The 14,006-nt window shown below is 37.2% G+C and overlaps 1 protein-coding gene across 1 annotated transcript; it reads right to left on the bottom strand.

The window, feature by feature from the left end:
- Positions 1-5,317: 5,317 nt before the first annotated feature.
- On the bottom strand, positions 5,318-14,006 carry LOC129007741 (tripartite motif-containing protein 49D). Its single transcript, XM_054438955.2, has 7 exons — positions 13,888-14,006; positions 10,884-11,298; positions 10,603-10,698; positions 8,630-8,860; positions 7,891-7,913; positions 6,915-7,012; positions 5,318-5,817 (listed from the first exon to the last, which is right to left on the bottom strand). The coding sequence occupies exons 2-7, from the start codon at positions 11,292-11,294 to the stop codon at positions 5,318-5,320; spliced, it is 1,359 nt and encodes a 452-aa protein (XP_054294930.2). The 5' UTR covers positions 11,295-11,298; positions 13,888-14,006.

Genomic DNA, 14,006 nt, shown 5'->3' with positions numbered 1-14,006 from the left:
GACCAATATCAATGGGAGGTGTACGCTTTCTGCAATATTGGGAGTAATGTCATCCTCTCCGCCTTTGAATATTAAGGGCAATGTCACAGGGCGGGTGTACACTCTCTGCGATATTGGCAACATTATCCTCTCCCCAACCTGCATATGAGGAAGAATATCACAGAGCGGGTGTACACCTTCTGCGATATGAGTAGTAATATCATCTTCTCCCCTTCTGGATATTAGGAACAATATGACTCGGGAGTGTACACTTTCTTCGAGATTGAGAGTAATATCATCCCCTCCGCCTTTGAATATTAAGAGAAATACCACAGGGGGGATGTACAGCCCCTGAGATTTTGGGAGTAATATCGGGCTCTTTCCCCCCATGGATATTAGGAACAATATCTCAGGGTGCGTTTACACCTCCTGCTATATGGGGAGTCCTATCCTCCCTTTTCCTGGATATTAGGGACAATATCACAGGATGGGTGTACACAGCCTGCGATATTGACAGTAATATCATCCTCTCGCCCTCCGGATATTAGGAACAATATCACAGAAGGGTCGCACACTCCCTGTGATATTGGGAGTAATATCATTTTCTCCTTCCATGAATATTAGGAGCAATATCCCTGGGTGGATGTACACCCACTGTTACATTGGGAGTAATGTCATACTCTACTCCCTGGATATTAGGAGCAATATCACAGGGTGGGTGTACACCCATAGCGATATTGGGAGTTATTAATATCATGCTCTCCCTCCGTGGATATTAGGAACAATATCACAAGGGGGGTGTACACCCCGGCACTATTGGGAGTAATATCATTCTCTCTTATTCTGGATAGTAGGAATAATATCACAGGCGGTGTCTACACCCTCTGTGATATTGGGAGTAATGTCATCCTCTCCCAACGTGGATATTAGCAACAATATCACAAGGGGGGCTGTACAGGTCTTTGATATTGGTAGTAATATCATCCTCTCCCCCCTTGCATATAAGAAACAGTATGACAGGAGGGGTGGACACCCCCCGTGAAATGGGGAGTAATATCACCCTCCTCTCCCTCCCTGGATATCATGACCCACGGTGGACACACAGCGTGTTTACGATATTGTGAGTAATATCATCCCCCCCAAGAAATTATGAACAATATCACAGATTGGTGTACACCCTCTGCAATATAGGGAGTGATAACATCCTCTCCACTCCTGAATATTAGGAACAATATCAAAGAAGTGTTTATACCCACTGTGATATTGGGAGAAATACCATCCTCTCCCACGTTGAAATTCAAAAGAGTGTCACTGGGGGCGTGTCCACCCCATGTGGTACTGAAAGTGATATCGTCCTCTTCTCTCCTGGATCATGGGAACCATATCACTGGGGTGGTGTACACTTTCTGCGATATTGGCAGTAATATCCTCTTCGCCTTGGAATATTAAGGACAATATCACAGGGGGGCTGTACACATCCTGCACTATTAACAATAATATTGTCCTCTCCCGCCCTGCATATTAGGAAAAATATCACAGAGTGGGTGTACGCCTCCTGCAACATGGGGGGTGATATCATCTTCTCTTCTTCTGGAAGTAGGAATAATATCACACGGGTTTGTACACTTTCTGTGATATTGGGAGTAAAATCAACTTCTCCGCCTTTGAATATTAAAAACAGTATCACAGAATGGATGTGCACCCCCTGCGATATTGGGAGTAATATCAGCCTCTCCCCTCCATGGATGTTAGGAATAATATCCCAGAGTGGGTGTTCAGCTGTTGCTGTATGGGGAATCATATCATCCTCTCCCTTCCTGGATATTATTAGCAACAATATCACAGGGTGGGTGTGCACAGCCTGCCATATTGGGAGTAATATCGCCCTCTCCCCCTCCGGATATTAGGAATAATATCACAGAACGGGCGTACACTCCCTGCGATACTGGGAGTAATATCATTCTCTTCTTCCGTGAATAGTAGGAGCAATATCACCGGGTGGGTGTACACCCACTGCTATATTGGGAGTAACGTCATACTCCACCCCCTGGATATTCGGATCAATATCACCGGGTGGGTGTACACCTACTGCAATATTGAAAGTAATACCATGCTCTCTCCCTCCCTGGACATTAGGAACAATGTCATAGGTGGGTGTGCACGCACTGCGGTATTAGGAGTAATATTATTATTAATTATTACTTATTTATTATTAACATTAATATTAATTGCAATATCAATATTGAGAAATAATTGCTAATAAATTTTTCATATTATTAATATTAATATTAATTATTGGTACCTAATATTATTGTTTCCTAATTAATAAGATCATTATCAATTGTTAATATCCGCCATTATTAATAATTAATATTAATAATTTTATTGTTATCATTAATATAACTATTTAATAATAATTATCATTAATATAAATCAGTATTGATTTTAAATCACCCATTTAACGAAGACTCAGGCTACATACAACTATGCAAAGGGCCTAACATTGTAAGTCCTTAGGGAATGCTTCAACCATTCGCTGACACAATAACACTTTTCAGCAAAGAACCCCTATGGCCCTCAACATCTACTATTAACCTTTATATTATTGCTCCAACCCTGGCCCTTTCTTTCGCTCTCCTATTGTGAACCCCCATCCCTATACCAGCTCCTCTAATTAATTTTAATATGGGCCTCCTATTTTTACTAACCATATCAAGCCTAGACGTCTACTCTATGACCAGGAAGAGCAATTAAATTTAAATTATGCACTAATTGGTGCATTACAAGCTGCAGCCCAAACAATTTCATACGAAGTAACCCTAGCCGTTAACCTGCTATCAATTCTACTGGTAAGTGGCTCATTTAACTTATATGCACCCATCACAATGCAAGAAATCCTCTGACTGCTCCTATCATCATGGCCCCTAGACATGATATGACTTGTCTCCACACCAGCAGAAACTAATCGTGTCCCTGTAGTGTTTTATATATATATTTTTATATATATATAATGATTTATATTATATAATATATATTATATAAAATTTATATGTAATATATAATATATATTTTATATAACATACATTATATATTTTATATACTATATATTATATATTTATATTATGTATTATATATATTTTATATAATATATATTACATATATTATATTAAATATAAATATATAAATATTTACCTATAATATAAAATACTTTATATATAATATATAATTATATATAATTTTTATACTCTCTGTAGAGTGAATTATTTTTGTTTCTATATCCATCCATAATAAAATACTCTGTCTGTCCATACTAAAAATACTAGTGAAAAATAGGAATTATAGTCACGTAAGACATAAAAGAAAATCTGTTAGTATCGATATACTAATACATATAGATGGCGTTGGTTTTTACAGGGTTTAGTAAAATGCATTCTAGTTTTCTAAACAATTTCCACATTACAGTATATATATTTCTCTCTCTTTCAGGATTGTAAAGAGTGCAACAATATACATCCCTATACAATCATCCTTGATTACATCTAAGGGAGTTTCTGCAGTAGTAAAATTACAGGGTTAATATACTCATATAAGTATTACAGGGTAACCAAACAACATTGCGAATTCTTTCATCAGCAAAGCCCAGTGTAATCCTAATCCAGGTAGCCACTCTGATTAATGCAATTAACTCAGATACATAAATATATACATATATGTATATGCCTGCATGTGTGGATGCACCTAAATGGTTGTAAATACCATCGACTTCCCCCTCAAACAGTATTTTTGTTAAGAATGAGGTGTATTCACTAGTTCATCAAATATATTTTTAAAATTCTTAGATGATTACATGTGTTACAGTGACCAGCTGGATTAGAATTAGATTGGGTTTAACAGGATGAAAGAATCCGGGAGAGGGGGCAGAGTGTAGGTTGTTAATTAGCACATGGATCAAAGGAGAGCGCTGATGTGTTTAGAAGCCACAACATTGACAGAATAAAAGCCAGAACTAACAGTCCAGTTGTAAATCTCTTTACTGTGGTATTTTCTGCCATTTCTGCTCCATAAGACACACTTTAACCACTTTGTCGTGGTATCTGCAGTATTCTATTTTAGTCTAAATAGCACTTTCTCTCAAATGCATTCTGTTTCTCTCTCCTTCATCTTCCCTCCCATCTTCCTTCCAGCTGTATTTTCTCACTAGAGAACACTAGTAGAATGTTCTCCCAAATTTCAGATTTCAGATACGCATCTGTAAAATGACGTTATGGAGACACATTTTAGTTGCTACCCAATACTTGGTTGTTTTCATAAGTTCACAGCATTACTACTGTCCTCCAAAAAACGGTTTCCCATTTCCACAGCTAATCTCATCATTGACTCTGCCATCCAAGTTTATTCTATGCCACTCTGGAAGAATCTGGAAAAACACTTAAAATACATTTTAAGTATTCATCATGCACGTGTATTGTATTGTATTTTATATATGTTCGGGTGAATATCTTTCTCCACTAATGGTTTGCATTTCAATTCTTGTGTCATGTTTTTTGAAACACAGATGTCATCATTAATATAAACCAACTAAGTTTTTTTAGTTGTTAATTTTTGTCCTGGTTAAGAAATCCTTATGAGAATATTGTATCATGTTCCCCTTACCTTCAGGACTTGAATCTATTTGGAAATGACTGTGTGTCTTTTGAGGTAGGAGTCAATATTTAGTTACTTTTTTAAACAAAATTCAATTAATCCAGCATTGTTCTGATCACCTTGTGTATTTCAATGTAGAAGAGCGCACTAATAATGCAGGATTATTTATATATGTGGTGAGAATTCCAAAGTGAAGCCCAGAAGGTCAAATGGCATTAACTCAAAGGATAGATTAGTACGATGAAACATGATGGATAAGTGCAACACAGTTAGATAACGAGAAAGAAAAACAACATTTCCCAGTTATCGTTAAGACTTCACTCCAAGTTTTTGCATGAGGCAAAAGATCCCGACTCTCTTCCACTGATTTTAACTCCATTCAGACATGTCTGTCATCTATTATTTCACTCAGTGGCAGTCAGAAATAAAGAAAAAAGAAACAGAGAATATATTTTATGCCATGATCATGAATAATGACTTTTCAAAAATTAATTAATAAAGAACCAATACGTATACTTTTAGTGTTTTTACCACATTTAATAGTAACACAATAAATGAGTTTTAATAACATTAGAATGCAATTCAAGACATAAAACAGAACCTATCTGTCCTGTTGGATAAGGCACAAGGAAGAGGGCTTTCTGGGATAAAGGGGTTCCCACAGCAGATGAACACATTTCTGATTTGTCTCTGGTCAGAGGTGAATACAGCAAAAGATAGGCCTGAGAGGAGGTGAGAAGGAGCAATTAGGGATGGTGTATATAGGGGAGCTTTGATTAACATCAACAAAGCTCACAGTTCTAGCTTCACAATCCAGGAATAAACCTACGTGGCTGGTAGGTCTTGGGACATATTGCAGTGTCATTGGGGAGGTGGTAAAGAGACTGCACTGAATGCCGTTCTTAACACACCCAAGACTAAAGAGTCCCTCCTCTCCATATATATTGCCATTCTGATTCTCCCCTTTCCAATACTTATTACAGACACCAAAAGCCCAATTCCAAGAGTCCCCCACATGGACCTCCCAGTAATATTTGCCGGAGGTGAAAGTCTGAGCACCCCATGCAAGAAAACTTGGAGGTGTTGCAGTGATATGGGGTGCATTTTGACGGTCACATCCAATACAAATGCTTCTCAAATCTCCACATCGGAAGATATGACTGTTGGCTTCATTATGATGCAGAGTAATATCCACTGCAAAATAAATAAATAAATAAATAAATAAATAAATAGAAAAAAGAAAACATGCATAGGCATGTGTAAATAAGCAAAAATTGTTGTATCAAGAAGTTAATTTACCAGGAAATGTAAAGTCCCAAGGACACTTTTGCTTGTAACTTCTAATAAAGTATAGAGATGGTTAATATTATCTACAAAACAAAACGCTAACCACAGATATTAAAAATGTTTTGAAAACTTACATACCAAGAGCCAAATGTAAGACCAACTTCTTTCAATCCAATTTTCAAAGCAAAATTTGCACATTATATGCCCTAAATGCCGTGCTGTTATCAAGATCATTATTTAGAAATGTTTCTTATTCTTAAAAACTAGTGCTATCATTTTGGAAAGAATGTGAAGATTTTCTGTTACTCAAGAACCGCTCTAGATAACTGGATAAAAATCCGTAAGTACATGTCATAAGTGATAATGTAAAGCAGATTTCTGCAAAATCTTTTACCAGTCTCTCTGTGGCCCTCCATGCTAGCTTGGGGCTGAAGCTGGATTTTAGACTTAACATGTAGCTTTTCATATTGCAATTAAACTGAACTTCTTTTAGTTTGTAATTTTACTTGCATTCACAAAATGATTTCTTCTTTTTATTTTTACCCATTAACTAATTTTCTTGGAAATACATAATATATATCCATTTAAAAAATTTAAAAACCCCAAGAATCTCCAGTGAACTATATTCCCCAAAAGAACAGTTCTTAGCTGTTCAAATGAATACACTACAGAAATGTAAAATTTTGTATTTAACATTAAATAACTCAACTTCATTCTGAGCATTGTTCCATTTGCTCGTTTTTTAAATTTGCTACACTACTCCTTTTTCCAATTACATTACTCAGTACATAGGAGGCCATAATGTATTTGTTTTTCACTATCTTTCAAACTTAATGCTATAAATCTGACTATACAGACACAGATACAAAAGGGTTGCATGATTATGTTGCTCACTTATGTCTATAAAGTAGTAAAATATTTGATAAGGGTGAAATATTACCTATGTGATCCTAACAATAATAATATTTAGATAGTGGGAGTGCTGCCTATGGGTGGAGACTTACCTCGGAATTGGTTGAGCCTGTCCCTCAGTCCAGTGACGGGCCCTGCCCTGAGCTCTAGATTCAGAGGCTGGGGCATGTGCAGCAGCACGGAGTCACTCCTGCAAGGAAAAACCTGCAGTTACAACATCTACAGCCATAAAATAAATAAAAATCACTACTTGTATTTTAAAGATATTTTGTGAGAATCCTTTGAACCCACAAATTTGATAATTCAAAAATTATTCCTTCCTTTATGAAATTAATTTCTATTTACAGTTTCTGAATTTTAAAGCATAGTGCGAGAGTCTGAGTCAGAATTCAGTCTGATCTTTCATATTTTTTGCCCCAAATGGGTAAGGTTCCTTAGCCTTATGGCCTTGAGAATATTTAGAAAGGAAATTCTGCGTTCCACTTCTTGGCAGACTCCCCTGACATCTTTGTCTGAAATAGCGGGGTTCTGGGGAGACTGCTGCATCTGCTGCTTCCTTTTCAAGATAAAGAATGTGAAACTTGTTCTAGGCAGCTAGACCTGCCTTTTAGAAACAAGCTTCCCTAGAGACTTATACAGTTCTAACACTCCACAGTTTTTTCAATCTATTTTTCAGAACTGTTAACTGATATGTACATAGGTATGAACAACAAATCATCAACTTTTTCACGGCTAAAATACTTCCCCCACTTCTCTCCTGCTTCCTCTGGTGACTTTCTCACCATCCACAAAACAAAACTTCATCTTTCACCTATGCAGGCTTTTAAGCAATAAAACAAAATCAGGAATAAACATGTTTTTTTTTTAATTTTACTTCACTATTTATTTATTTATGTATTTAATTACTTAGTGGTCTTGTCTTTTCTGGTGTGGGAATGAAATTAGATGCAAAAAAAAAAAAAAAGTAGTATCAATATCTTAATCATTTATGCCATGACTTTGGTAGAGACTGCTTTGATATTCGTGGAAAGTGAAAGAACATATGCTAAAATACAGGTACACACTCACCTGTATAATATGTCTCCAAAAGCCTGTAAAAAAAAAAAAAAGAAAGAAAGATTTAGTGCAGTTCACAAGATGCATCTTTCATTAAGTTCAGCATGAAATTTGGAGTCAGTTCCTCAAGATATTATTTCCCTACCATCTTCTCTTCTGCAAAGCATTTTCTATTTCTTCTGTAATGAAAAACCCAGTCAGTCGTATTGTCACTAATTAATATCCTGGGAAGGTCTGAGTCTTGAAGACATTCTCTAAAGAAGTGAAGGGAGAAGAGGCCCAGAGAGTCTATGCTCCATGGTTACCTCGAATAACCTACTCAGTCATCTTTCCCAGAACCTATTACCCAAATGAGTGGCTCCCACAATAACATTAATGTGAGCCTAGATTCCCAAAACTTCTGATCTTGCCATGTCCTCAAATTAACCTAAATGTAAATGAATCACCCACTATTTTATACATGTGTGACGACCCAGAATGTATTATTGACTTAGTTGGGGAATAGTTATTGGGGCTGTTACCTTGACCATTCCACAAAGTTTTGTGGCTGGCGGATAAAGTAGGAGGGACCTTTGGCCTGGTAGAATCCCTTGGCGGGGCTATACTCTCCCAATAAAGTAGCATTAGTTATGCGAATGTGTTTTTGGAAACACATCATGGAAATAAAGGTAAGGAGATGGATTTCAGCCATGAGGAAAATACCTATACATGTGAATAGTCAAAAACCTGAAAGCACATTGTGAGTTTGTACCTGAAGTAGCTCCACATCCGGTTTATGGCACATTTTCATCAGCTCCTCATACGTTCCTCTTAAAATCTCCCTCCTATGAGCCATTTTGGCTTTACTTAAATGAAGTTGATGAAAAATATCTTTCCCCTTCTTTTTCAGCGTCTCCAAATTATGTTTTTCTTCTTCATGATGAAATGCAGGCATCTTCTGATACTCAGCTCTAATAGCTTCTAGCCTTACATTCACATAATCCTGCAGTGATAATGGGTTAGTCAAAAGAGAAATGTATTTCTTTGTCGCCTATTAAGTCTCACTGATTACTTTTGTCTCCTGAACATCCAACAGTTTAAACCTCAGTCTTGCCAGTTCTTAGAATCCACAAATTTTTTTCTTTTCCTTTCTTTCTGCATAAAGATCAACATAGATGTATCTGACCAATTACATTTAATTTATTCAAGATAATGTGTGTTCCAAGATAGTTGGAAATAAAAAAAAACAACGACAATTTGAATTTCTCTATTCCAACCCATATTTATGGAAAAGTAAGAACAGTTCACGCTTAAGAGTTGGAGTATAGAGCTATAGTTACTAGAAAGGAAATAATTATTTCTATTTCTGAGATACGTAACAAGTTGCTTAAACTCATTATACGTGAAATGACCTTAGACTAACATGTCCAGCTAAATGCATTTTGCCCAGCAAAGCCTATCCTAATAAGGCTGCATTTATGATTTGGCCATCTTTGTCTCCCTGAATTCATTTCCTTCCATTCTTTTTCTAAGTCATCCCAATCTGAAACATAGACTTCTTTGTGGTTCCCCAGGCCTTCAAATATACACAAACTCAAAATTACTGCATATGCTATTCTCTCCAACTAGAATTTTACACACACACACACACACACACACAAACACACATATACATATATACACACTCATGGTCCACATATACATCCATACACACTTTCGTGCTCCCCTTCCTCTTCGAAACTTTGTTCAATTTGAATTTTTCAGTGAGTCTTTTTTCTGAACACCCTGTTTGAAACTCAGACACTAATCTTCAGTTTCTGGCCTCTATTGTCCTTTTCTACTTCCCTGCTTGATTATTCACCAACAAAGAACCTACCACACTCGAACACATCATGTATTGCACATATTTGCATGTTGACCATTTTTGCCTCTCTCATTTGGATTGTACGATTTGTGAGGACAAAGATGCTTTCTTTTTTCTATACTGGCAAATTTTCTAATTTAATATTCAACATAGACTAGGTTCTTATGAAATACTTTTCAACACATTAATATTAGCTATCATGCCCTCAGAGTATACATCCACAAAGAGAAAATCGTTTTTAATATTTCTCTGAAGTCCTCAGAGTTCTCCTTATATTTAGATACTAGCTCCCGTATTTCGGGCATGTTTGCACGTCTCCCTCAAGACACAAATCCATATTTGTCACCACTTTTCTTATCATATGTTATGTATTATTCAATATTAATTAGTTGAGATTCTTAATTTCATGTTCGCCCTAGATTTCCCCTGTCACTCTTTCTGCCTCAAATTTTCCACGCAATTCCAAATACTACTTGTCCACCAGCATTCAGATTAATGAATGAACCAGGCTCAGAAGGTTCACTTGAGCTTTCCATGACTGCCAGACGAATCTTGTGCCTAGCATTTATCCAACAAGCACATATAGAACGCTGTGAGATGGCTCAGTTTCTTGTATCTGTTGGTGTATAGCTACAGGTTTGTATGAAAACAAACCAGCATGCTTTGGGTAACATCAATGGTTTTGTCAGAAATCCCATCTAACAGTCACACTATTCTACATAAGAAATGAGGCCGCATTTTCTCAATTTTTTTTTTTTATGGGCTCCCAGAAACATTACGGTTTGATATCAAGTTCCTATTTTAAGAGTCACCCATTTGCCCAACATAAGTTCCCACTGAGCTCAGCAACTCAGTACAGGACTGAGTTGCACAGGACTAACCTTCCAGTGGCTGATTCTGGTGGTTTCCACGTTTAGATTTCTCTGATTTTCACAAGCTTTTTCCCATAAAGACTGCATTTTCGTTAAAAGCTTCTCCTGCAAAAGAGCCATAAATTGAAGCACCAGTGAAGATTATAAAGTAACAGGCAGACTGTTTCATAGGGAGGGAGCCCAGAATGAGAGACAAATAAGTCCCTAGTAAATCCCAATCTCCAAGAAAACAGGCCCACAGGAATTTCATATGTCCTTTATAGAAATAGATCTCCAGAGGCATCACTTACCCGGTGCTCCTCAGCAGCCCACTCAACGGGACAGTGTCTGTGATACCGGTGCTCCTGAGAGCTGGAGCACAGCAAACAGAGCAGGCTCCTGTCCACTTCACAGAACATCTTCTTTGTCTCCCTGTGAGTGCCACACATTTGCTCCTCAGAGCTCAGGAATAGCCAGAGACTGGCTTTTCTGGCAAGGGAAGCCATCTTCTTCAATTGAATGTTAGTTTTGAGGTTTCTCTGCTGCGTTGTCTTTATGCATTCAAAGCACTGAGTAAGAATTGGGATGTCTTGCCAGTTGAGGTAGAAACAGGGCCTGCAAAAGCTGTGCCCACAGTCTACGGTGACCGGGTCTATGAAGTAGTTCATGCAGATGGGGCAGGTGAGTTCCCTCTGGAAGACTTGCGAGATTCCAGAATTCATGTTTCTGAGGAAGAAAGAGCAACATGTCATTTTGGGGTCTGGGTTGATGAAAAGCTTCTGAACATGTGGAGATAAGTGATAGCTATAGTTTCTTCTCTTGACAGTGTTCATTAAAGCACAGCAAATTATTTCTTCCATAACAAAAATAAAAATCTCACACAGAGAGAGGCTCCCAGCTTTATAGTAGATATTACTGACTGGGTGACTCACAACCCCTTCTACTCCTGGTTTCTGTCTGTAACATAATACTAATCTATTCAAATTCCCATTTTTCTGAATGTGGATCTGGAAATTGGGTTTGATTCTAAGTGGCCTAGAATAAATTGTAGTTGTTCCTATTCTTCTTTCATATAACTGCTGAATGAATATGAAAGAGTGGGAAAAACGGCCTTGGCCAAAGAAATACGAGAAGGTGGCTAGAGGGTCCTATGATACATTTTGAGAGAGAGACACAGCAGTGGGGCAGCAAACCACCGTGGCACATGTTTACCTGTGTAACAAGCCTGCACGTCCTCCACATTTATCTCAGGACTTAGAATCATATAAAATTAAAGTAAAATAAAAAACCGAAACCAAAACAAAATAGAAAAACCAATCAACCAACCAAATAAACAAATAAAAGACAGCAATTAAACCAATTTAGGTTGAATAGAAGAGAAAAAATCATTAAAGATATTGGGCCTTTTTATTTTCTTGTGGATTAAATTAACTTCTCCTAGGGATACTCAGACTCTGAACTAACATATAGTAGGACTTTTGTTAAACTTAAAGAAGTGTAATTATATTTCTATGGTGTGATGGTGAATTTTAGGTATCAGTCTGACTGGATTAACCAACACCTAGGGAACTGGTGCAGCATTGTTTCTGGGTGAGTCGGGGAAGGTGTTTCCAGAGGAGAGAGACATGTGAGTTGCTGAGCTGAGTGGGACCATCATCCCTCAATGTGAGTGGGCACCATTCAATCAGCTGGTAGCTCAGATAAAAGGAAAAGGCCAGAGGAAAGGCAATTTCCTCTTTCTTTCTCCTGAAGCTGGTTCTGAGGCTTTCAGCCTTGAGCTCAGTCAAGATACCGGTATCCTCAGGCCATCAGCATACAGACAGCCTATATTTGGAACTGCTCAGACTCCATAACCAAGCAAACAAATTTTCCTGATGAATTCCCTCTCGTGTAGAATCATGTGTAGCTTGAGGATAGATATATGTTCTGAGAAATGTGTAAGGAGGTTTTATTTATTTACTTTTTGAGATGGAGGCTCACTCTGTCACCCAGGCTGGAGTGCAGTGGTGCAATCTCGGCTCACTGCAAACTCCACCTCCTGGGTCAAAGTGAGTCTCCTGCCTTAGCCTCCTGAGTACCTGGGATTATAGGAACATGCCACTACACCTAGCAAATTTTTCCATTTTTTTTTTTTTTCCAGTAGAGATGAGGTTTTGCCATGTTGGCCAGGCTGGACTTGAACTCCTGGCCTCAAGTGATCTGCCCACCATGACCTCCAAAAGTGCTAGGATTACAGGCATGAGCCACTGCGCCTAGCCGGGTGGTTTTATTGTTTTGACATGATAGAATATACTTATACAAACCTAGATGGTATAGCCTGCTACACACCTATGGTACACAGTACAGCCTATTGCTCCTAGACTACAAAACTGTACAGCATGTTCCCTACTGTATACTGTAGGCAATTGTAACACGGTGGTAATTACTTAGTATGTAAACATATTTAAATACAGAAAAGGTACAGTAAACATACTGGTATTATAATCTTATGTGACCACCATGTGTGTTTTGTGGTTGACTGAAATGGCTCATGAATGTATCTCTACATGTATACATATACATCCTATGATTCTGTCTGTCTGGGAGCCCTGACTAGCATATAAACTATGGTCTTTGGCAATTTTAAGTCCTTTTCTTTACTCTCCTTTATTTGATAACACTGCTGAATTTTATTGAAAGAAATGAAAAATCTTAGAATTGTAAATATTCTCCAGAGGTCATCTAAGTCATTTTAAGGAAATTTTCATCATTTAATAAGATTAAGACTCAAGTGAGATGGCAACCACCATCACGTATCAAATTATATCTTATATATTTATTTGGTGAAAAAATTGTGTTTTGATTTCCAAACTAGGATGTTTTGGGGAGCTTTCTCATTTTTTTCAGTTTCACTATTTTGCATCTCTCATCATTACCTTACTAATTTAAAGTTATGTCTAAATGCTGAATGAATTAACATTCATTAACGTCTTCTCAATTCAGATGTATACTATTAGTACACTCATTACACATATATTTGCACACACCTATGTGTACATACATGTATAAATATCAACTCCATATATTCATTATGCATACCTATCTGTTGCAGCAAACACTAGATATTTCAATTTTTTCAAAACTGTATTGAAGAATGATAGAAAATTCAAAATAACAACAATTAGTATCCTCATAATTCATAAAATCTATAGTAGGAATATTAATTACAAGTGGTATCGTTGTGTAGATTTAAGATAATGAGATATTTTTAACACCCTAATTTATTATTTTGTAAAGGAAAGAAGATATAATTTTGTCAATATAAGTTTCACTCACCGCTGGGTTCTTTGAATGGTTCCCACAATGATTCTTTGAGAAATAATTCTGTGAAGAACTCCTCAAGGTCAGGAGCTCATTTGCCGCAGTACCGAACTTCGGAGGTCACCAAAACACAG

The sequence above is a fragment of the Pongo pygmaeus genome, chromosome 9 (assembly GCF_028885625.2).
Source record: "Pongo pygmaeus isolate AG05252 chromosome 9, NHGRI_mPonPyg2-v2.0_pri, whole genome shotgun sequence".
Taxonomy (NCBI): domain Eukaryota; kingdom Metazoa; phylum Chordata; class Mammalia; order Primates; family Hominidae; genus Pongo; species Pongo pygmaeus.
The sequence above is the reverse complement of the archived record's forward strand: the minus strand, read 5'-3'. Positions and strand labels throughout refer to the sequence as shown.